The 24,170-nt window shown below is 43.3% G+C and overlaps 1 protein-coding gene across 1 annotated transcript; it reads left to right on the top strand.

The window, feature by feature from the left end:
- The first annotated feature begins 832 nt into the window (after nt 1–832).
- Nucleotides 833–23,771, top strand: mmp24 (matrix metallopeptidase 24). Its single transcript, XM_044024281.1, has 10 exons — nt 833–1,194; nt 7,018–7,166; nt 7,922–8,038; nt 9,451–9,550; nt 9,665–9,869; nt 11,516–11,677; nt 15,372–15,577; nt 19,049–19,187; nt 20,584–20,850; nt 21,446–23,771. The coding sequence occupies exons 1-10, from the start codon at nt 1,045–1,047 to the stop codon at nt 21,808–21,810; spliced, it is 1,860 nt and encodes a 619-aa protein (XP_043880216.1). The 5' UTR covers nt 833–1,044; the 3' UTR covers nt 21,811–23,771.
- The last annotated feature ends 399 nt before the right edge of the window (nt 23,772–24,170 follow it).

Raw genomic sequence — 24,170 nt, 5'->3', positions numbered from 1 at the left:
AAAGTATTTGTAAAATGAATCGATAAGTATGTAAATGAATCATGCTTCTACAGAGCCCCTAAAGGGACATCGGAAAAAAACAAAAAACTAAAGGTTTCTCGTGCGCACCAGAAAGTATTGTATGCGCGCGGTGTCCCCAAACGCAGTTTTAAGACCATTTGAGGCGTGAAATTAGTCATTTAGAATTCAAAAATGTTGTGCCAATCTCAGCTGACATTCAAAGTCAAAATAAATAAAACACTAATTTCACGCCTCAAATGGTCTTAAAACTGCGTTTGGGGACATCACGCACGCATACAATACTTTGCCCACAAGATACTTTCTCGTGAGCACGAGATACAATACTTTTTTCATGTCCCTTTAGGGGCTCCGTATGCTTCACTGTTTTTATTGCCTTTGAAATTTCGTTAGTAGTAATAGTTCTAAAATAGTAATAGTTCTAAAATCTAAATGAAGTTCCAAAATCTACTTATAGTTCCAAAGGTTACTTGTAATTCCAAAATCTATAAGAACATTTTGGAATTATAAGTGACCACTAAAGGGGGGAAAAGACTCTACCTATAATTCCAAAATGTACTTATAGTTACAAAATCTACTTATAATGATTCAGTTTCACCCAAAAGTCTCACTTTGCAAGTCAGAATTCTGTGAATGTTTTTTCTCAGAATTCGTGTGGTTTTATTTGTGTGTGTGCGCGCGCGTGTGTTAATAGAAGGAGACCCTAGTGGTTTCACAGCGCTACTGCAACAACATCTCTCTCTCTCCCTCTCTCTCTCTCTCTCTCTCTCTGTTGCCTCTTCCCGCGCGTGCGCAATGAGCGCTCGTCAAGTTGCAGGAAAGCAGTCGAGCAGAGTGTTCAGTGGTGAGGAGTCAGAGGGAGGAGACGGAGTCAGACGGAGGTGAAAACATGAAGCTGGAGAACACGCCGCGTCTCCTCCTCCGCCTCCTCCGCTAAACAGGCGCAAAACACGAGCGTGGAAATCTGCGGCGGAACGAGCAGGGTGTGTGTGGGGGTGGGGGGGGAGAGAGACCGGGGACAGAGCCATGGCGACGGCAGGAGGAGGAGTGCGGCGGAGGAGCAGGTGCAAGAGGAGAACTGGGATTCTCCCGGGATTCTGCTGGAAAACCTGCTACTTCCCACTGCTGCTGTGGGTCGTGTCCGCGTGCGGGGAGGAGAAGACATTCATCGTGGAGGTGAGAGAGAGTGGAGGAGGAGGAGGAGGAGGTGTCAGGCGTATTTGTTTATGTCCAGCTGTGGATTCACAGACATAGTCTTCATCATCATCATCCTCGTCTTCTCCATCAGTCCAGTTTCCATCTTAGCGCGCGCAGGTTGGAGCAGAGCCGCGCGCGCCAGGATGTTTTCATTCTTCTCTGTGTGTCTCTCTCTCCCTGTCTCTCTCTCCCCCCGTCTCCCTCTCTCTCTCTCAGTGGAGGATAATAGAAGGAGGGAAATGAAAGATTCAGTGGAGATGAATAAATGAGAGACAGCCGCGCTGCTTCACCAAGCTCTCGTGTTTTTCACACAAATGAACACATGAATGGATGACCCGCTTCAAAGTGATGGTGAATTGACTTGCAGCTGTAAATAATCAGGAGGAAATAAGGAGGTGCCTAGGACCTAAACCTGTTTACACAGTCACGTGGGGTCAAAAATCAAGTCCCCATGACGTAAATAACTACATTTCAGTGTTTTAAAGTTAGACTGAGGTCAGAGGTCAGAGGTTGGGTTAAGGTCAGTAGTAATTTTGGTTAAAGTGAGACTGAGTCTATATGAAATGAATGTGATGTCCTCTCAAGTCATACTGTGTGTGAAGGTGCTGCTGAACAAAGCACACACACACACACACACACAGGTTGGCGCAGCTATCCTGTTAAGGACACGGCTCAGAGATGATCGTTATCCCTAACCTTCCTTAACCAGAAACCAGTCATTGACGAACCATAACCTCAACCATTCAAACCTTCAAAAGATCCTCAACCTTAACCTGTTCCTCAGAAATGAGGTTCTGCCTCATGAGGACCAGGTTTTTGGTCTCCATGATGACTACTGGTCCTGACAAGGTCACTCAGTAGGATCACATGCACAGTTCACTCAAGCTGAGGTCATAGTACGACTAAGACAGAGAACCGGACAACTCGGATGGACTGGGTACGTGTGACTCCGCCTCTGTAGGTGGCGCTGTGTGGTGGACGACGCTGTGTTTCTGTACGTTTCGTACCTGCTGTTCATGTTAAATTAGACGGACACGTCTCTTGTGGTTGTCGCGTTATCCGACAAAAGACGCCGTCGCAGTTTATACGTCGTCTGCTTCTACTTCAGGGTAAAGATCTGCGGGAAGTCAAGTCCGACTTAGACTAGCTCGACTTAAGTCTGACTAACCTGTTTACAGGACATTAAGAAAACAGAATTATTGTCTCAGTCTGACTAAAGTCGGACTTTTACCTAAAGAGGTAACAAATACAGGCACACACTCTCTGCTCTTCTTCACTGGGTCCAAATATAGCGTCCCTCCATAAATTATGGACATGGTAGAAATAAGGAGGGGGAAGTGCAGACAGAAGCTGTTTTTTCTTTAAAACCAACAGAAGTTCAATGGCAGAGCTCAAATTCTGTAAAAAAAAGAAAAGAAAAGACGCCGTGTGCGTGTGTTTCCTCGAGATCTGAACATGTTAACGTTCTGAAAGTCGATTTGAAGCATAAATTTGTGTATTTCAAAGGCAACAGTGTGTCATTTCTGTCACTAGATGTCTCTCTATCAAATCAAATTCTACTTATAGTTCCAAGATTTACTGATAATTCCAAAATGTACTTATAACTCCAAAATCTACTTGCGCCCCCTTGAGGAGACATGAAGTAGCGACGCCCGGCGAGTGAAAGTGGCGGGACAGTTTACCTTCGTGCACCTTCATTTATTTAATAAAATATCGATACTTGCTCTGGTTTATCGATGATCGTATTGCACGACGGTGTCGTCTCCTTCTACTCCGGTTAGTCTCACTCTAGTCTGACTAAGCGTATACATGCAGGAGTAGATCCCGACCCGCCTTCAGCAGAGAACTGATATTTAGGTTTTTAGTCATTTGTTGTTGTTGAGCTTCAGGGGAAGAAGACTGATATCAGCCAGTGTGTGTTTATTATTCACGCACAGATTAAAAATGTGCACAGAAACATGGACTGGATGGAAACGTCTTTGTGGACGTGAAAGCGTGACTGTGTGATACAGTTGCCTCGTCGTCGTCGTCGTTGGATCGGCTCAGGAGACGCGACGATCAGTGGCGTTCAGTGATGTTTGTGTTACTGGTCGTGTGACGCTTTCACGGAGACAAAGGAAGCACCCGTGGCTGTGCCGAGCCAGGCTGCTGTGAAATCATAATCCTCCCTGTGCTGTCGCCTCCGTCGTCGACGTTCTTGTTGTTGTTGTTGTTGTTGTTGTCGTTGTCGTTGTCGTCATGCTAACGTGGCCTCACAAGAAAAGGGGGAAAAAAGAGAAAGAAAGAATGTGCTGTAGAGTTTTGGCCACATGAAGATCTGTGGTGAGGAAATCCTTTGTCTGGTTGTGTTCTCAGCCCAGTGAGGAAAGCACACAGGTTTTCACAACACATCCTTCTTTTTCTTTTTTCTTAATGATTTATTCCTCTGCTCATTATTTCCTGTTTGTTTTGGTCCAAAATTAGAGGTAGAAACGGCTCCGATTAAGAAAAGAAGCCCAATGAGGATATTACAGTCGTTACTGTTGTGTACTGTTTACTTTGGTCCTAGTCTGTGTGTGTGTGTGTGCCTGGTATTCCTTATGTTGTGGGGACCTAAATCTGTTTACACGGTCACATTTTGGGGACAAAATTGTTTCCTTGATGTAAATGACTACATTTTAAAGTGAAGACATGTTTTAAAGATATGCTGAGGTCAGGCTTAGGTTAATGTTAGGGTCAGGGTTAGGATTAGGTCAGAAGTAGTTATGGTTAAGGTCAAAGTAAGTCTCCAGAAAATGAATGAAAGTCAATGTAAAGTCCTGTGAATTCTTGGAAACCACATTAGCTAAAGTCTAATCTTACCTGTTCTGGCTAACTTTGGCTACGTTTTGACTAACCAAAATGTAGCTTGTTAGCCAAAACTTTGGTCAAATTAGCCAAAACGTAGCTAAAGTTATCCATATATACACAAATAATACACATCTTCATATACCATATATATATACATATAAATTATATGTATTTATATACATATAAATTAGATGTATTTAATATAACAACAATAATAATAATAATAATAATAATAATAACGATGATTGATTAAAACAAAGTCAGAGAAAGAAAAATATAAGAGCAATTTCTTTAGAAATGGTGCTTATTTACCACAGAGTGGAATTTTGGAGTGAAATTATTGGATGTGAAGTGCAGCTCTAATTAAAACTGAATTTGGGGCAGAGCGGCGTTTGTGTCTCCAGGTGCTGGAAACTCGCAGCATTGATTATGTTTGATCGCCGCCACGGCTCAGGAAGAAGAAAGCGTCTCACACCAACATGTCAATTTAATTACAGCGTGTGCTCTTTATCCCGCTGCCTCAACAGAACCTTCGGTGGTCGGCAACGGGCGGCCTGTGGGCCAAAACTGGCCCGCCCAGTGTCCTTATCTGGCCCAGCAGATGATTTCAAAATGATTTTTCACACAGAACCAGAATTCCGAGCTTTGATTCTGACAAAAAGCCTTTTTTTTGTGTGATACGTTTGTGTCTAACAAGAGTCCTTGTAACACATTGGCGATTAAAGACGATTAAAGACATCGTTTGCATCAGAAACCGCTGGAGAAACAGCGTTTATCTCTACAAACAGTCATCAGTGAGACTGGTGCTCTCACTGAGTTGTTTTGGATGAAAACTCGCATCATAACATCTGTGTGTGTGTGTGTGAGAGACACCTTACATCATCGATATCCTGGTAGTCATTGATCGCCAACCTGTGTGTGCGTGTGTGTGTTATATGACACGACAGACATGAGGTCATAGGTTTGAGTCCATCAGTCCCACCCGGGCCTTCTTCAAATGAGTGTCACGTTACACAATCACAACAAAGAGTAAGTGTGTGTGTGTGTGTGTTAAATACGATATCACTCCCTCACTTGTTCTTTACGGTGACTCAGTTGTTCTTTACACTCCCTCACTTGTTCTTTACACTCCCTCACCTGTTCTTTTCCCTCCCTCACTTGTTCACTTGTTCTTTCCCTCACTTGTTCTTTACAAGTTGTTCTTTGTGCTCCCTCACTTGTTCTTTGCGCTCCCTTATTTGTTCTTTATACTCCCTCACTTGTTCTTTACACTCCCTTATTTGTTCTTTATACTCCCTCAGTTGTTCTTTGTGCTCCCTCACTTGTTCTTTACGCTCCCTCAGTTGTTCTTTGCCTCCTCACTTGCCCTCACTTGTTCTTTGCGCTCCCTCACTTGTAATTTACACTCCCTCAGTTGTTCTTTCCACTACCTCACTTGTTCTTTACACTCCCTCACTTGTTCTTTACACTCCCTCAGTTGTTCTCCCTCACTTGTTCTTTGCCCTCACTTGTTCTTTCCCTCACTTATAATTTACACTCCCTCAGTTTTTTTCCACTACCTCACTTGTTCTTTACTCTCCCTCACTTGTTCTTTACACTCCCTCACTTGTTTCTCCCTCACTTGTTCTTTTTGCTCACTTGTCCCTCACTTGTTCTTTCTCACTTGTTCTTCACTCTCACTTGTGCTTCTCCCTCAGTTGTTCTTACGCCCTCACTTGTTCTTACACTCCCTCACTTGTTCTTTACACTCCCTCAGTTGTTCTTTGTGCCCTCACTTGTTCTTTGCCCCTTATTTGTTCTTTATACTCCCTCACTTGTTCTTACACTCCCCCTTTAGTTGTTCTTTGTGCTCCCTCACTTGTTCTTTACGCTCCCTTCCCTCACTTGTTCTTCCCTCACTTGTTCTTTGGCCCTCACTTGTAATTTACACTCAGTTCTTTCCACTACCTCTTGTTCTTTACCCTCAGTTGTTCTGCTCCCTCACTTGTTCTTTACCTCACTTGTTCTTTCCTCACCACTCTCAGTTTTTTCCACTACCTCACTTGTTCTTACACTCCCTCACTTGCTCACTTGTTCTTTACACTCCCTCACTTGTTCTTTTCTCCCTCACTTGTTCTTCTCCCTCACTTGACTCCCTCACTTGTTCTTTTCCCTCACTTGTTCTCACTTGTTCTTTGCTCCCTCACTTTCACTTGCTTGTTTTCACACTCCCTCACTTGTTCTTTCTCACTTGTCTTACTCTCACTTGTTCTTTACACTCCCTCACTCTGTTCTCCCTCACTTGTTCTTTACACTCCCTCACTTGTTCTTTGCGCTCCCTCACTTGTTAAAGAAATCATTTTCTTTAAAAGAAACTTTACTTTCACTGCCCCAGAAAAGTGTTGTTAGACATGTAGGACACAGGAGCGGAGATAACGCTCATCCTCACACGTGAAGGTGCGAGACGACGAGTCTTGACGCGTTCGTCTCGGTGGTTAGTCAGGCGTCCATATTGTAGCTGAGTGCTGGCTGTGGACTAACACACACACGCTGAAATATTAATGAGCGACTGTGGAGACAAGCTCAAATCCCCCCCCCCGTCCTCACCCCTCCTCCGTCTCCGTCTTCTTGTCTCTGTGAAGGACGGTAACATGATGTCGTATTAACCCTTGGAACACAGAGCCTTTAGGCTGCTTTTTTATATTACTGTGTTAAAAACATAAATGCAGAGTGTCTTTTTATCCTTTTCTTCAGCACAACCTCGACAATCTGATGAAATAATATACATATATATATATCTATGTATATAATATGTATATTATATACTATATATATATATTATATATAATGTATATATATATATATATATATGTGTGTGTATATATATATATATATATATAAAAACCTCCCAGGGTAAAAAAGAACCCTCCATAGAGTCCAGAGAAGAAGAGCTGAACTGTAAGCTGTGAACTAACCTGGGTTCCTCTCTTTCAGACGTGGCTGAAGAACTACGGCTACCTGCTTCCTCACGACCTCCGTACGTCAGACCTGCGGCAGGAAAAGGCCATGCAGTCGGCTGTGGCAGCCATGCAGCGCTTCTACGGCATCCCTGTGACCGGAGTCCTGGACGAGACCACCATAGAGTAAGTCTTCTGGGTATACTACATATACTCTACTATATATATATATATATATATATATATATATATATATATATATATACATATATATATATATACATACATGTATATATATATGTATATGTATGTATACATATTTTTACATTTATGTATATACATTTATGTAAAAGACTCATTCCATCACAATGGAAGACAACAATTCATACAGCCAGCACTTTCAACAAACGCAAACAAACTTTTACACATAAAATGTAAGACATAAAAAAATGCCCCAGTGTGTCAACATTATGCTGCTTTCACACCAAACTCGCCACAAATGGATTCTCTGCATTCAGAGACTGAACCTGAACACGCTGATCACATAGAACACCTCACTATTTAGCAGTCAGTCTATTGGTAAATATATAGAACAGCTGACTTTTTGGAACAGCTCATTATTTTGCAGGCAGTAAATTTGACATGAATGGATCGCTGCATTTTTGTGCAACATCATCAGATGGGCGGTCGGAGCCTGAACCGCCAGCGTCATCGACTTCCGGGACGTTTGGCGACAAGTCGTAGAGCTCCGGGTGTCCGCACACATACAAACAATGTTGAAAATGTTCAACTGGAGCATTGGAGCAGTGTGAACGCAGCATTACACGTCACAGATTTGTGCATCTACACTCGGACTCTGCAAGATGTCCGATTCTTAGCTTGATTAAACTCTGAGAAATGTGACTTAACAGTGACATTTGAACGCCCCGTGTTGTGTTCAGGTGGATGAGGAGACCTCGCTGTGGCGTCCCAGATCATCCTCACACCAGCCGCCGTCAGAGAAACAAACGCTACGCACTGACAGGACAGAAATGGAGAGATAAAAAGATCTCGTACAGGTAATCGGTCAACAAATCCATCCATCTTCTTCTCCTCCTCCTCCTCTTCCTCCCTGGTTGTCTCCTCCCTCCTCTCTCCTTCTGTCTCCCCCTCAGTCTGATGTCTCATGTCCCTGCCTCCACCCACTTGTCTCTCTGTTGCTTCTTTTCTTTCCTCTTCTCCTCTTGATCATATTTTTTTTTTCTGCTCAACTCTCTCTCCATCGCCCTCCCTCACTCTCCTCCTCTGCAATTTAAACTAACAAACATTTAAGGGCAGTCTGTAATGTATAGAATAGCTCTTTACTTTGCAGTCAGTGTCCTGATGGATATAGATGACAGCTCACTATTCAGCAGGCAGTCTACTGGTAGACATAAACAACAGTTCATAATTTGGCAGGCCGTCTGTCCGTGGATGTATAGAATAGCTCCTCATTTGGTTGTCAGTCTGTTTTTGGATGTGTAGAATAGCTCACTTTTTGGCAGTCAATCTGTTGGTGGATATAAACAGCTCACTATTTGGCAGTCTGTTTCTTGGTGTACATACAGAAAAGCGCAGAACTGAGAATTGTAATGTATCTTGTTTTAACACTGTCAGCATTTTGTTAACACTTAAAAACAATCACCTCAACTCATATTGATATCATTGATCACTGCAGGTGTGAGGTCGTTTTCACTCGACCTCCTCTGTGGTTTGAAACCATCAACCTGTTTAATGAACCCGAAACGAAACCACCTCCAGACGGGTGCCGTAAATCATAAAATCCAGGAAGGCTCCGCCCACGCCGCTGTAAATGAGTTACAGGTGAGAGTGACTCACAGGAGACGGACCCGGCGCTAACAGAAGAACAATAGAGTTAAAAAAAAACAACGAAGAGTAGAGTGAAGTAATGTGGCGGCCACACGGCGCTGTGGCGAAACAAGAGGAGACTCGCTCACGCCGGAGCGTAACCAGATCACACCACTCTCACAATCTGGGCTTTTATCCGATGCTCCACAGCTGTGATGCAGCAGAGCCGCGATGCATTCACTGTCCCGTGGGAGCGTTGTAATTTACATTAGACCTACAAAGCTCTGAGTGGGAGGAGAAGGGATAAAAGGAGTGAGAGAGTGAGGGGAGAGGGTGAAGAGACATTAAAATACTTTTTCATTTAAAATGAATCTGGTTTAAGTTGAAAAATAAAATGTAGAAAACTGGAACTAAAGCATCTTGAAAAGGAGAAGAAGAAGAGCGCTCCTGGTCAACAAAAACATTTGTTTGGTTATGTTTAGAGCACCTCATCATTTTGCAGGCAGTCTGTTGGTGGATGTATGGAACGGTTCATTATTTGGCAGTCAGTTTCTTGGTGGATGTAGAGAATAGCTCACTATTTGGCAGTCAGTTTCTTGTGGATGTAGACTGTAGACTGATCGTGTTTTTCCGTTTCCTGCAGCATTTCTAACTTCACCCCTAAAGTCGGGGAGAAGGACACGCAGAGAGCGATACGGCAAGCCTTCAACGTGTGGCAGACAGTCACACCGCTCTCCTTCCAGGTCCGACACACCGACATTTTTCTCTTCGTACGATTACGAAATTTTCCCTTCCGACTCTGACATGTTTGAAATGTTCAAATTGTCATGTTTTTTGGTACAATTGTCCCGTTCCAGGAGGTGCCATACGCGGAAATCAAAAACGAGGGTAAGGAGGCGGACATCATGATCTTCTTTGCCTCCGGTTTCCACGGCGACAGCTCCCCGTTTGACGGCGAGGGCGGCTTCCTGGCCCACGCCTATTTCCCCGGCGCCGGCATCGGAGGAGACACGCACTTCGACTCCGACGAGCCGTGGACACTGGGGAACGCCAACAACGACGGTAAGATTATTTTAGCGTCCGTTAACGTGAACATTAAAGTTATAATTTTTTTCTGAAGTGTGTTGCCACTGCAGGAGAAGGCCGTTCACGTGCAGCGTCTTCTGCGCACATGATTTTTGGGTATCGTTATATCGTGATAAAGGTCCTGTCATGTCTTTTCCTTCTTTTAAAGGCTGTTGAATTGATAATCATCATATTATTAGTACTATTAGAGGTTAGCCAGAAAGTGAGGACATTTACAAGAAATACAACTCTTAAATTGTTAATACACTACTTTAACACGCAGTAAATTGTAAAATAATGGCCAGATTTTGAAAGTTATTCTGGAAAAAAACAGGCAAAAGCACTTTACATTTACATATATACTATCTTTGTCTGTCATCTTTCAATTACCCGGTGTGTGTGTGTGCGTGTGTGTGTGTGCGTGTGATGTGTCGTTATCTCTACACACACCCGGTAATTGAAAGATGACAGACAAAGATAGTGAGACGGAATAGTTCTGTGGCGTCAGCATCAGAAGGACAGAGACGAGTACAAAAGAGCTTAGTTTCCATCTCGTCCTACTGAGGGTCATTTCTGTTAGTGACGCGTGGACACCTGCAGGACCACTGTCATCTTACGTTCATTTATTTATTTATCTCCCTTTCATTCCTTGAAATAATCAAACGTAAACATGAAGCAGAAAGTAGAATCACCATCTTATTAATTTATTAAGACGTTATTTCACAAAAATTCACAAAATACTTTATTTCAAAAAGTAAATGTCTCCCGCCACTGATGTGCACTTCAGGGTTCCCACGGGTCCTTGAAATCCTTGAAATTTTGTAAAAATAAAATTTAACCCTCCTGCTGCCTTGTGTGGGTCAGTTTGACCCGCTCGGTTCAGAATGACACTGTTCCCCCTGGCTGTGGGATATGGAGGAAGCAGGAGGGTTTCTCATGGGTCCTTGAAATCCTTGAAAGTTTGTAAGTTTGGATAAAAAACAAGCCCTTTAAAGTTTTTCTCAGGAGTCCTTGAAATCCTTGAAAGTTTGTAAGTTTGGAAAAAAATCCAAGCCCTTGAAAGTTTTTCTCATGGGTCTGTGAAATCCTTGAAAGTTTGTAAATCTGGAAAACAAATTCCAAGCCCTTAGTTTTTCTCATGGGTCCTTGAAATCCTTGAAAGTTTATAAATCTGGAAAAAAAAATCCAAACCTTGAAAGTTTTTCTCATGGGTCCTTGAAATCCTTGAGAGTTTGCAAATTTGAAAAAGAAATCCAAACCCTTGAAGGTTTTTCTCATGGGTCCTTGAAATAATTACAATGCCCTTATTGTAAGTCACCTTGGATAAAAGTGTCTGCTAAATGACATGTAATGTAATAATTGAAAGTTGGGAATTTGAAAATAAAAACCTTCTAAATAAACATGGGTCATTGAAAGTGCTTGAATTTTGTGCGAGAAAGAAGTTTGTGATGCCATCTACTGTTTCATGCATTGCTTGATGTACGTATCACTGGAGAAGTCGTCCCAGGCTGGTAAAACTCAGGTTCAGGCTCTCTCTGACTGATCTTTGTTCTTGTTCATTGTTGATCTCAGTGTCACAGTGTCAGTGTTTCCTCTTGTCCTCTCTCCTCCTCTCACCGTATCGTTGTGTTCTTGCTCTCCAGGCAATGATTTGTTCCTGGTGGCGGTCCACGAGTTGGGTCACGCCTTGGGTCTGGAACACTCCAACGATCCCAGTGCCATCATGGCTCCTTTCTACCAGTACATGGACACGCACAACTTCAAACTGCCTCTGGACGACCTGCAGGGAATTCAGAAAATCTACGGTAAACAGAATTTTCCATTTATCTATTTTTGATTTAAAGGCGTTTGGGTCAAAGATTCAAGGTTTGGTTTCAGGGTTAGTAGTTGAAGAGCAGGACAGCTTTGGAACGAAGGTGGTCCTCCTCCTCTGTATCCTACAGCCAGGGCATCGTAGCCCTTTACAAAAACTGGGCATCGACTTTGTCTTGGTGGGCATTGTCCACAGCTCCGATTTTGTTCCTGTGTCCCACTTACACTTTGGCATTTGGCTACACAACGTTGGCTGTTGGCAATGTTTGCTTATAGTTGAGTCGGTTGTCAGTGCACAGCATCCTCAAAACAAACTATTCAAACAAGGTTGATTGACTACGACTTGTGTTGTGTATCCGATCCGGCGTCGGAGCTGATGCACAGCCATTCTAGTCTATGTGTCAAAGGTCACTGGTTGCGAATGTCTGTGTAGCACCAAAGGCTCAAGTATTGTAGGGGGGTCCCGCGGAGTCCCCCTCCGTAAAATGTTGGAATTCATAAGTCTCTGAAACACTATTTCCTGCATTTTGAGGTGCAAATTTTGGTGGTAGGTGGTAGACTTGGCTGACCCTGATTTAAAAAAAAAAAAAATAATAATTACAATTTATAAATTTCTTACTCTCTCTTCCCTGACTACCAGCTTTATGGTCTACTTAATATCTCATATATTTATACAGTTGTGTGTTTGTGATGGTTTTCTGACCTTTCACACCTTTTCTGAACATTCACACAAGAAAACTATTCTTACATAACTCTGGAGATTACTGCCTGTCTTCTTGCTCTTTTCCTAAATTTTCCAAAAGTAACTTCATATCTTGAAGCAAAAAAGTAAAAAGTCCTTATTTTTAGATAGCTTTCATATTATAAAGGACATTATTAGCTGTAAAAAAAATTAATGCACGATGTGAGCTAAGCGTGATTACGCGAGATTTCATTGGCAAACAAACATGGCGGTGGTGAAGCGACTGCTCGGAAGGCTTGGGTTGGCGAATTTTGATCACATTCAGCAAAAACCGGGGAGGAGGAAACAATAGTACGGCAAGAAGTACGGCGTCTAATTTCTTTTGTACATTACTGGACGCCCTGCTAGCAAAAAGCCTGGTATCGGGTCTGCTCAGTCGCGGAAGGTCGGAGTGGATGCGCAGCACTTCTGTTTCTGCGTAAATTCAGCAGTATTCAGCACGAGTGGGAGAGGAAGTAGGAAAATAAAACATCCAGTTTACTTTTCAGAATGAAACATCCACCACATCGTATTTCACTCAAATACGTCACAGGATGAAGCCCAGTGTTTGTTGCATTTACAGCGTATTTGCGTGTGAGAAGAACCGCGAGAAAACCTCCCTCCGTTGTGTATTTTGGGGGGTTACGCTTACACACTAACTGATTTCTGTGCCCGACTGTCCCCAACTAGTGCTGACGAGTTTAAAACGTGTGATCCCAGTCTTTCAGTCATTCATAAGAAAATCTGATGAAAGCGGTCGGTATTTTAGACTTCACTGCCTGAACTTCACCTGAGACCTGAAAGCTAAAGCTTGTAAAAGCCCCCAAAAAACAACCCACAGCTTGCATATGAAATATTGATGGTTGTGTCCTGAGTGCAGCTGAATTATGGAGAGCAGGTAACAGCAGACAGAGAATCTACAGCAGCTGATAAACAACAGAACCATGTTTGTTTCTTTCGTGTTTTTACAGCCGAGGACGCTTTGTTCCCGTTCAGGCGAGAGAAGATGTTACTTTGGTGGTTTTCTTTTCCTCCTTTAATAAGCAGCAACAGAGTTCTGGCCTGTCAGCGGCAGCAGCAGCAGCTGTGACAGATCCTGTTGTTGTGGAGTGTAGAGCATTTATTTGTGTTTCAAAGACACAAAGAAGCAGGAAAAACAAAGCTTACATCATACAGTAAAAACAATAGCGCACTCGTCCGCTCAGAGCTCAGTGTCGTTTTGTGCTCCAACTTTTTTCCTCCAGCAGCAAACTCCCATAAAACCAGCCTAGCATAGCTTTATTAGCTGCTTAGCATCAAGAACATACCACAGCTTCAGTAGTTTCCCATCATCTGGAACAAAGCACATCTTCCTAAGCATTTTAGCATAGCTTCTTAGCATCTGGAACACAGCATAACTTCGTTACGTGCTTAGCATCTGGAACATATCATGCTTCATTAGCTTCTTAGCATCTTGAACATAGCAGTGAGACAGGTGTCTTCAGTGAGACAGGTGTCTTAAGTGAGACAGGTGTCTTCAGTGAGGATGGTGTCTTCAGTGAGACGGGCGTCTTCAGTGAGACGGGCGTCTTCAGTGAGACGGGCGTCTTCAGTGAGACAGGTGTCTTTGGTTTGACCTAAAAAACCATCGCCATGGTAGATTTGTGAAGTTTTAAATAGAGGGAACTTTTTGTGGCTCGGCTGCTCCACTTCAGGACTGCGCTCAGTTCTCTGGACCAGAGGGTTTTTCCAGCTGTGAGGAAAATGGAAAGATGTGAAGCGTGAGACACAATTTGCATCAGAATGTGAGCTCCTCCTCGCAGTCAAAACGTCTCTACTCTCACACAGGATACTTATATTTATAGATTCAGTTTGAGTCGCAGTCCTAATGGTTTTCATTTTCTTAGATGTCCATGCACATAATTGTCCACAAATCAAATATATCAAATCATATGATATCAAATAATCAAATATATATATATATATATATATATATATATATATATATACAGTATATATATATATATATACTCTCCTTTCACATCAGCCATGAGCTGCCTGTTTAAACGGTCAGACCAGTCTTTTAATAAATAACGTAAATAGAAGGTTCCTCCTCTGCTGGTACATCACCTCTGTCAGGAGCTCGGTGTATGGAGGGTTGTCACTGGTAGCAAACAGCCGGCTCCAACGGCTCACGGTGAATACGAGGGCTCTCGCATGCACAGCTGCAGCGACCAGAGTAAGAGGATCCAGCAACTCCGTTTTTACTGCCGGTACTTTCTTCCTCCCTCGCCCCTGGCTGAGTAAGCGTCCTCAGTAACCCCTGGCAACACAGAATAGACGGACGACCTGGTTTGACACCACCTCTACTCTGGCAGCTGTGTTGAGGGGACATGACGTTTAACGTTTAGATTACAGGCCAGCGGCTAGGCTAAGATTGGCTCAAATCAACATCACCCCAAATAGCAAGACAATGCTCCCAACATATCTCTGGGGAACAGCAGATATCTCAAAAAATGACTTTAGCTGACGATCGCTGGAATTCTTCCTCTCTCTCCCCTCGAGCCAAACTCACCGATCTCGAGCAGCACTAGCTCCCCTAGCGTCCCGGCATTGTCACTACAGGTCAATAAAACCAACACCTCTACTCTCTATCTTTGGACCTCACGTTGAAAGAGCCACCAAATGCAAATTCAACTCTTGCAATCAGCTGCAGACCTTTATCTGCGTGTTCTGACTGGAATAGTGAAGTCACATCTGGCCATGAAACTGCTTTTTAGTCAGTTGTACAATTAAGTCCGGGTATAAAAATGCTTAGAATTCCTCAACGGTTCCGATGCAATTCTTTTTGTTCACTCCCAGAAAGTAAACCTCGGAGTCCTCATTTTAAGCACATCGTGGACGTTTCATTTCCTAACTGTAAAAATAAACCTGTGGTCCTGAAATAAGATAATGTTGTTTTAATTGTGTTTTTCCCCCCACCCCAGGTATCCCCACAGCCTTGTTGGAACCAACCAGACCATTACCCACCTTACCTTCTCGACGAACGCACTCCACATCCGAGCGAAAGCACTCCCGCCCGGCACGTCCAGCGGGTGACCGACCCGCACTACCCGGAAATGGCAAACCCAACATCTGTGACGGCAACTTCAACACTGTGGCCTTCTTCAGACGAGAAATGTTTGTCTTCAAGGTGAGCGGAGAGCCGTCAGGGCAGTGCAGTGATAGCCAAATGTCAGTGAACTCCTCTCATGCGTTTTAAAATATTCAGGTCCAGTCAGTTCAGATTTTTTTTTACCCTTTAGTGAGGTGGGAAAGTCAGCGTTTGAGGAACTGGAGTTTCGATGAAATGAATTCAGTAAAATAGAATCACGTGACTGAAACCTCAGTGAAGCTTTCACATTTCACTGAACTGAGAAAAAGTGGGAAACGATGGATGAGAAGAGGAATGTGAGGAACTCCACAGCTCCATTGTCAAATGTTTAGAAGGGTAGCAAAATAAGTGTTTGGCACCAAAAACAGTGGTCTGGCTCCTGCAGGGCGGAGCTACAAATACTGCAGTACATTGATTGGGTGAAATCAAATCATCCCTTGTGTGCGACAGTAGTGAAAAATTGTGATGTTTTTTCTGCAGCTTCTCTCAAACAAGACTTGTCCCTTTTGCGATAAACAGCCACATTCCAAGAAGAAACGACATGGAATGCTGGATGTCCTCCATCGCTGCTCTTTGCTCACTGTGTCGTGTTGTTCTTCTTCATGGAATTTATTGGCCGGCTACACCGTGTCACACTGGTATGACATTATGATATACGTGGGTACTTATGGAGTGTAAGCCAAGCTACATCGTTTACATATCCGGCCCACACATTCCGTGGTGGCAACACGAGCCAAATGAAGGTTTACCATTCCAACCTGCACCGCTTGGTGGAAACAAGATTTTACATAAAGTTGTCCTATTGCCCTGTGACAGACTTTAGCCCACATAGGACGAATTCAGACTGATATCGATATCGGTAGATAGTCGAGGTTGTGATATCAGTATCGGGTGTGGATCAGTCCTATGAAAAACATGTCTTTTTCGCAGAGCGTGATAAAGCTCGATGTGAGCTGCAGCTGACGGTGACTCACACAGCTGTGGTTGTTTCATAGAGACACAGGGGGAAAGAAGCATAATTGCACATTAAGTGGGCAGGAAACAGGAACCAGAGCAGCTGTGAGTGAGGAGCGGTCACTTTGGAGCTCCAACAGCAAAACCCATCGATTTTTTACCGGGAGACAACTGAGCTTAAAAAATAAATGAAAAAATCTTATGTGCTGAACATATGGTGTGATCGAGTTCCTAGATCATTAACGCGTGTTCAACTCCATTAGTGATGTCACACACAGCAGGAGAGGACGTGATCAAGTGTCCATTTATGTCCACACGTAAAAGCATCACAACTGTTGAAATGACAGAGTGAGGAGAGTTTTAAAATGTTACGTGTGTGAAGGAAGAAAGGAAAGGAAAAATCATTTTGATGTCTCTGATCTTTAAACTGAATGTTAGAAAAGGTCACAGACCTGTCTCACTCTCCTTCTGTCTGTCCATCTGTTTCCTTTCTCAGCTCATGCATCTAACCATACCTTGTGTCTCGCTCTGTCTCTTTTGTCTTTCATACACTATGCTCTGTCTCACTCTCCTTTGTCTGTCCCTATCTCACTGTGTCTGTCTCACTCTCTTTTCTCTGCTCTTCCTTCCTGTCTGTCTCACTCTGTCCCTCTGATCCTAAACCTCAGAAACGATCAGCATGAATGTTAATCATTTTACAGTGGGTTTTTGTCTTGTAGTGAATTGTGTGGAAGAATCGATGACCTTGTGTTGTTCTGCACAGTCAGCACAGCAGTCGTTGATAATGATATTGATCAAACCATGGATCATTTTTATCGCTTTGACACCAGATGCACTCGCTGTTTTCATCTTTTGTATCCCATGATCATCACTGAAACACGTTCAGATTTGCCTTTACGAATGAAAACAACAGCGCTACATCTGCTACTGCCAAAACTTGTCACCCAAAACTCATGTTTTTCACTTATGTTTCATAAGGAAGGCACTGAATCGCAGCTGTAGCAATAGCTTTAGTAGTAGCAGCAGCAGTAGTAGCAGTAGCTGTAGCAGTAGTTGTAGTAGCAGCATTAGTAGAAGTAGTAACAGCAGCAGTAGCAGTAGCTGTTGCAGTAGTGTAGCAACAGTAGCAGTAGCAGTAGTAGTAGTAGTAGAAGTAGTAACAGCAGCAGTAGTAGTAGCAGCAGTAGCAGTAGTAGTAGAATTAGCAGCAGCAGTATTAGTTGTAGCAGCATTAGTAGAAGTAGTAGCAGTAATAGTTGTAGTAGTAGTAGCAACGGCAGTGTTAGCAGCATTAGTAGCTGTAGCAGCAGCAGCAGTGTTAGTAGTAACAGTATTAGTTGTAGCTGTAGCAGTAGCCGTAGCTGTAGTAGCAATAGCAGCAGGTTACATTAGGACACAGAGCAGTGGGTGTTTGAAAGAAGACACTTATTATGGGATGCTTCCACAGTGAGAAAGAGTCTTTCACTGCTGCATTGATTCTCTCTCTTCAGACAGAAAAACATTAGAGCAGCTGAAGGATGATGGTGTGGATCATTTCAGGTGTGTGTGTGTGTGTGCGTGTGTATACACACATTTTTATGCAGCAAGGATTGTTGACATGAGTCATGAAAGTGAGACAGTTTCATGATACAGTCACATGAACACACACCTGAACATTAAACATGGAAGTAAAACAAACTGCTGTAGTGTTTTTGTTTGTTTGCTCCCTTATTGGCTAGTTGTTTGGTAGACAGGTGGTTGGTTGGTTGGTTTAGTACTTTGTTGGCTGGTTGTTTGGTAGACAGGTGGTTGGTTGGTTGGTTGGTTGGTTTAGTAGTGTGTTGGCTGGGTTGTTTGCAGACAGGTGGTTGGTTGCTTGGTTTAGTCATTTGTTGGCTGATTGTTTGATAGACAGGTGGTTGGGTTGGTTGGTTGGTTAGGTTAGTAGTTTGTTGGTTGGCTGGTTTAGATTTTGTTGTCTGGTTGATTGGTAGACAGGTGGTTGGTTGGTTAAGTTAGTAGTTTGTTGGTTGGTTGGTTGGTTTAGTGTGTCATGGGCTGCTGTTTGGTAGACAGGTGGTTGTTTGCTGGTTTTAGTAGTTTGCTTTAGCTGGTTGTTTGGTAGACAGGTGGTTGTTTGCTGGTTTAGTAGTTTGTTGGTTGTTTGCAGACAGGTGGTTGGTTGGTTGGTTGGTTTGTTTGTTGGCTGCTGGGTTGTTTGGTAGATAGGTGGGTGGTTGGTTTGTTGGTTTAGTAGTTTGTTGGCTGGTTGTTTGGTAGACAGGTGGTTGTTTGGTTGGTTTAGTAGTTTGTTGGCTGGTTGTTTGGTAGGCAGGTGGTTGGCTGTTTGGTTTAATAGTTTGTTGGCTGGTTGTTTGGTAGTTTTGTCGACCGACCCATCGAGATTTGAGTCTAGACCACACTTCCACATATAAATTAGCCATTGACAAACAAACCCTCATGAAACCAGATGTTTCTTCTCAGAACGTTTGTGACTCATTCTGAATTTTCTTTAATAAAGTCATCTTGTGTTGGGTCCTTCAGTGATATTGACCTTCTGACCTCACTGTGTCATAGGACCGATGGTTCTGGCGCCTGAGGAACAACAAGGTGCAGGAGGGTTACCCCATGCAGATCGATCAGTTCTGGAAAGGCCTACCACCTCGCATCGACGCTGCCTATGAGAGATCTGACGGAAAATTTGTCTTCTTCAAAGGTACGAGAAAAGAAATATGCGAGTAGGACCCTAACAAAGGGACTAACAACTCTTTTTAACCTTAACTTAATTGGATACTTTCCATGGGAAATAACCCCCTTATTTCCCATTTGAAGATTTTTTTTTTTAAATTCTATTCTCTTTTTTTAAAATGTTTTTCTTCACCAAGCAGGTTCTGCTCGGGTTTATCTCAATCTTCCTTTGTATTTGATACCCAAGCATGATTTTGAAAATTCCCATTCGATTTTGGTAAGAATCTGTCCACTGATGATGTCACAAAACATGATCAAAATTTCAACTGTTTTGTGATTTAGCATTTTTAAATTTCTTTTTGAGTTTTTCCTCTTGGACCGGATCTGAAATCAGCTGAGTCCGTGGAGAAAAGTTTGCAACATGACACGAGGGACGTCCAAATCTGTGTCCACCATCTGCTCGGCTGTTTTCAGGCTCCGTCCTCGTCCTCGTCCTCTACCGCAATATTGACTAAAGCGTGAAATGGAGAATGGTGGAGCAGTGGGGGAGCATGAACTCAAAATAATAATCACTAATTCAGTTTACTGATGAATTTGTGAGACCAGCGTCATGTCCTGCTCACTGTGGAAACATCTCTGTCTCTCACACACACACACATGGTCTGATGGCGTCCTGCTATCACAGCTAGCCAGCAGGTATTAATAGCTTTGGTCTCTCAGCTCTCTCTCTGTCTCTCACACACACACACACACACACAGTCTGGTTTGGTTTCCATGGCTTCAAAGGACATTACATTGACTTAAATTCACCTTACGTCAACACGTCTCCACCCTAAAATGTGATAATTTACACTTTGGGAACTTGATTTTTGTCCCCACAAGGAAGTGGAGATGAAGCTGCAGCGGATTTTCTTGTGTCGAGTTTGAGTTGTAGGTCTGAGAAAGGATGTTAGAACATAAATATAAAATATACAACATATGAAAAAAATTCAAAGTAAAGAGTTTGTAGAATTGTCAAAAAAATATTCAATGAAATATTCAACCGTTTTGGAATCACGGCACTGAGATGCTGACGTCACAAATGTGTGACGTGCCAGTGAATCTCGCCTGTGATTGCACGCTCGTTCCTGCGGAAGTCCTGAGGTTCTACCGTAATGACTAAAGTATAAGGGTACAAAGCTCCATTTGTCTGCTTTCTGGTAGTTTTGGAATTGAATTTATGATATCTAGAAAGTTCAAAAACTATGGACCGGTGATCTGTCCAGGGTGTGACTCAGCCTTGCACCCATATACTTGTCATTACGGTAAAACCTCAGGACCCCCGCAGAACGAGTGTCCAATCACAGATGAGTTTTTTTTACATCTGTTATTTTACCTGCTCTGGAGAATATGAAGAAGTGTATTTTTCTCCTTGTGTCTTCCAGGTGATAAGTACTGGGTGTTTAAGGAGGTGACGGCAGAGCCGGGTTACCCTCACAGCCTGGTGGAGCTGGGCAGCTGCCTGCCCAAAGATGGCATCGACACGGCGCTGCGCTGGGAGCCGGTCGGGAAGACCTACTTCTTCCAAGGAGACCAGTACTGGCGCTACAATGAGGACAAGCGCACCGTGGACCCAGGGTACCCGAAACCCGTCACTGTGTGGAAGGGAATCCCAGATTCACCACAGGGGGCCTTCATCAGCCGGGAGGGATGTAAGTGTCACTACTCGTCTTCTTACTCTCTCCATCTACCGCTTTGTCCTCCACATGAGGGTCACAGGGAGGTGGAGCCAATCCCGGCTGACGCGGGGTGAAAGGTCACACCCTGGACAGGTCGTCAGTCCAACATACAGAGATGAACAAACGTTCACAACTACTGTCAATTTATACGGCCACTTTATTCCGTATGAGTAGTTAAATTTGAGTACAGAAAGGGAAACTTTGAAGTTACAGACATTCTAGGACTATTTTCCAATTATAGGGAGTTAATATTTTGTGTTGGTGTCACAACCAATCGGATGATGAATTTGGAGGAATTTCGTGTTTTGCGATTATGACACAGAGCTTTTGCACTGCGTCGAGACAAACTGCTAATTTAAAAACCACTGGAAGGCTCAAAGCAACATTTCACTTTTGTGGTAGTGACGAGAGAGTTCCTACAGACAAACAGATTCTATAAAAGACCGGTACTTTACTGGAAGAGTAGAGCTAGAACTTCTAGAATTGAAAAGTGCCATGATATTACAAAATATTTACCCACTTTCCTCCACCCCATCACTCTTCTTCGCCCCCTCCCCTCCATCCTCAGACTACACTTACTTCTACAAAGGGAAGGAATACTGGAAGTTCGACAACCAGAAGCTGACAGTGGAACCCGGATATCCAAAGTCCATCCTGCGTGACTGGATGGGCTGTGACCAGTCGGACATGGAGCGCTCTGGCGGCAGCGGTAACCGTGGAGACCGCCAGCTGCCGCTGGACGACGTGGACATCATGGTGACCATCAATGATGTCCCAACGACGGTCAACGCCATCGCCGTCGTCATCCCTTGCATCCTGTCGCTGTGCATCCTGGTGCTGGTGTACACGATTTTCCAGTTCAAGAACAAAGGAGTGCAGCAGAATACCATGACGCCGCACTTCTACAAATACCCCGTGCAGGAGTGGGTATGACAGGCAACTCTGCCCCCAAGAGGTCACACTGTTAGCGAGCCAACGTTGGCTTAAATGGCCAAAGGATTGTGGGAGTCGAACCCTGATTGGCCAGAGACTCGTGCCTGTCTGTGTAAAACACAAAGTTTACTGACTTTATCTTTTTGAAGATGTGTAAAAGAAAGTGGAGGAGGAACTGAATGTCTTCAGTCTCACTTAATCGACTGACTCAACACATAAATCTCCTTCTCAGTGAAAACAAAAGAGGAAAGAGAGACTTTCCTAAGCCAGATACCACGTCCAAGTTTGTTCTCCAGTGACAGCTTTTTAGTGTGAACTTCAACTTGGGAGTCTGGGAAAAAAAATCTGAAAAAAAAATGTAATAATTCCAAAAAAAAAACTTGAAGTTAAATGTAGGTAGAAAGGCCATAACAAAAAGAAAACAAAGGATCTCTCTGTGGATTAGTTTGTTTTTAGTTGTATGGATCTATATGTGCCCTCTCCGGGTCGGGGAAGGGGTCCTGCCTCAAGTGGAGGAGTTTAATTACCTCGGGGTCTCGTTCACGAGTGAGGGAAGGATGGAACAGTAGATCGACAGGCGGCTCGGCACAGGTGAAGCTCTCAATTTACCTTTCGATCTACGTTCCAACTCTCTCCTACGGTCATGAGCTTTGGGTAATGACCGAGGACATACGCCTTTCGGGTATGTCCTCCCAGGTGGAGACCTCTGGGCTGACCCAGAACACGCTGGAGGGAGTATATTTCTCAGCTGACCTTGAGATCCCCCAGAGGAGCTGGTGGAAGTGCTTGGGGAGAGGTTGATCTGGGCTTCTTTGAAAAGCCTGTTGCCCTCACAACAACGGAGCGGAACAGGTTTATAAATCCATCACAGAGGTCCTGTCTCTCTTTTATCGCCGCACACAACAACAACGTCCTCCCAAGCATTCAGATCTTAAAGAGTCAAACACTTTTTTAAAAACTGAGTCGATCGACAAAACGCGGCCCAGAACTGTGCGTAGAAGAGTGAGTCGTCAGCGTACAGTGACAGTGCAGAAGCCTTAACTCTGTCCCAGCAGACTTTAACATTCAACATAACCACCGCCTCATGATGTGTTCACACCGAACACGATTTATCGCATCTATCGCACCACGGGATCATTTTGTGACGCGATGGGAGCGCTGGCCGCAAGTCGTCATAGTCGGGCATTTCTTTTCACCATCAACCAAAGCATTGTTGCACTCAACAACCACACGGAGACGGACACAACATGGTGAAGCTCCCAAAGTTAACGGTGAAGATCTCCATGTTGTGTCGGCTCCGTGTGGCCGTTGTGAATCCACCACAAGACAACGGTTTCTTCTCTGCAGATGTTTCCACAGAAGATAAAGTATCGTACAGCTCCGAGTGTCCACACACAGAAACTAGTCTGGACGCTGGCGAGTATGTGACGTCATCCGGAGAATCTCAGCGCTGATTGGCCGTCGCGTCAACGTGGTTTTCCACAAAAGTTGAAAAATTGCAACTCGAGCATCAGTCGCGATTGTGCGATAGACACGTCCGGCGTGAACACGGCACGAGTTACGATGCTGCTGCAGGTGGAAAAAAAGACTTTTAACTCTGCCTGACGACGCCAGTTTCATCAACATGTTGTAAAAAATTACAACCATTTCGTTGGTCATGAAGGCGGCGGTATATGTATATATACATATATATGTGTATACAGTATATATGTATATATATATATATACATACATAAGGGTTTCTATCACACAGTTTGCATTTTATTCATGAATGTTACATCACATGTTTTTTATACCTTTGTTTCTATTTCAGACAACTTGTTATTTATTTCCTATTTATAGACATTTAAATATAATGTGTTGTGTCATTTTACATGGTTATTGCTACTTTAAAGAGATTGGATTTCACACGAAGAACATGAATGAAACCTTAATAATTAAACCAACGTGTTTTTTTTGCAAATAACGTATTACTGAGTAAACTTTTTTTTATTTTTTTTTATTTAAATTATAGTTTGCCAGGTTAGGGCAAAGTCTTTCCTATAAGCTGCTCTTGACGTTACTCCAACATTGCGGCGTATTAAATGCGAAGTCGGTAAATGTGTCTTAAAACTGACAGGAACTTTTAAGTTCTTCTTTAAAATTTAGCTTTAACATTTTCATTTATTAAATTTCTTTGAAGGAAAATAAAATAAATGTATTCTTATTTGGGGTTGGAATTGCCAGAGACACCACCAGAGATACGATACTATCACGATATTTAAGTCACAATGCGATATTAGCACGATATCACAGAAGTATTTGCTAATTCATATTGCGATATACTCACAACAGCGCCAGCGAGCACTTGGCACCATCTA

Source organism: Solea senegalensis, linkage group LG4, assembly GCF_019176455.1.
Source record: "Solea senegalensis isolate Sse05_10M linkage group LG4, IFAPA_SoseM_1, whole genome shotgun sequence".
In the NCBI taxonomy this organism is placed as follows: Eukaryota; Metazoa; Chordata; class Actinopteri; order Pleuronectiformes; family Soleidae; genus Solea; species Solea senegalensis.
The sequence above is the reverse complement of the archived record's forward strand: the minus strand, read 5'-3'. Positions and strand labels throughout refer to the sequence as shown.

Coding starts and splice junctions, on each gene's coding strand:
- mmp24 (XM_044024281.1), top strand. CDS start 1,045: ATGGCGACGGCAGGAGGAGGAGTGCGGCGGAGGAGCAGGTGCAAGAGG. Junction 7,167..7,921: donor CTGGACGAGACCACCATAGA/GTAAGTCTTCTG, acceptor TGTTGTGTTCAG/GTGGATGAGGAGACCTCGCT. Junction 8,039..9,450: donor GATAAAAAGATCTCGTACAG/GTAATCGGTCAA, acceptor CGTTTCCTGCAG/CATTTCTAACTTCACCCCTA.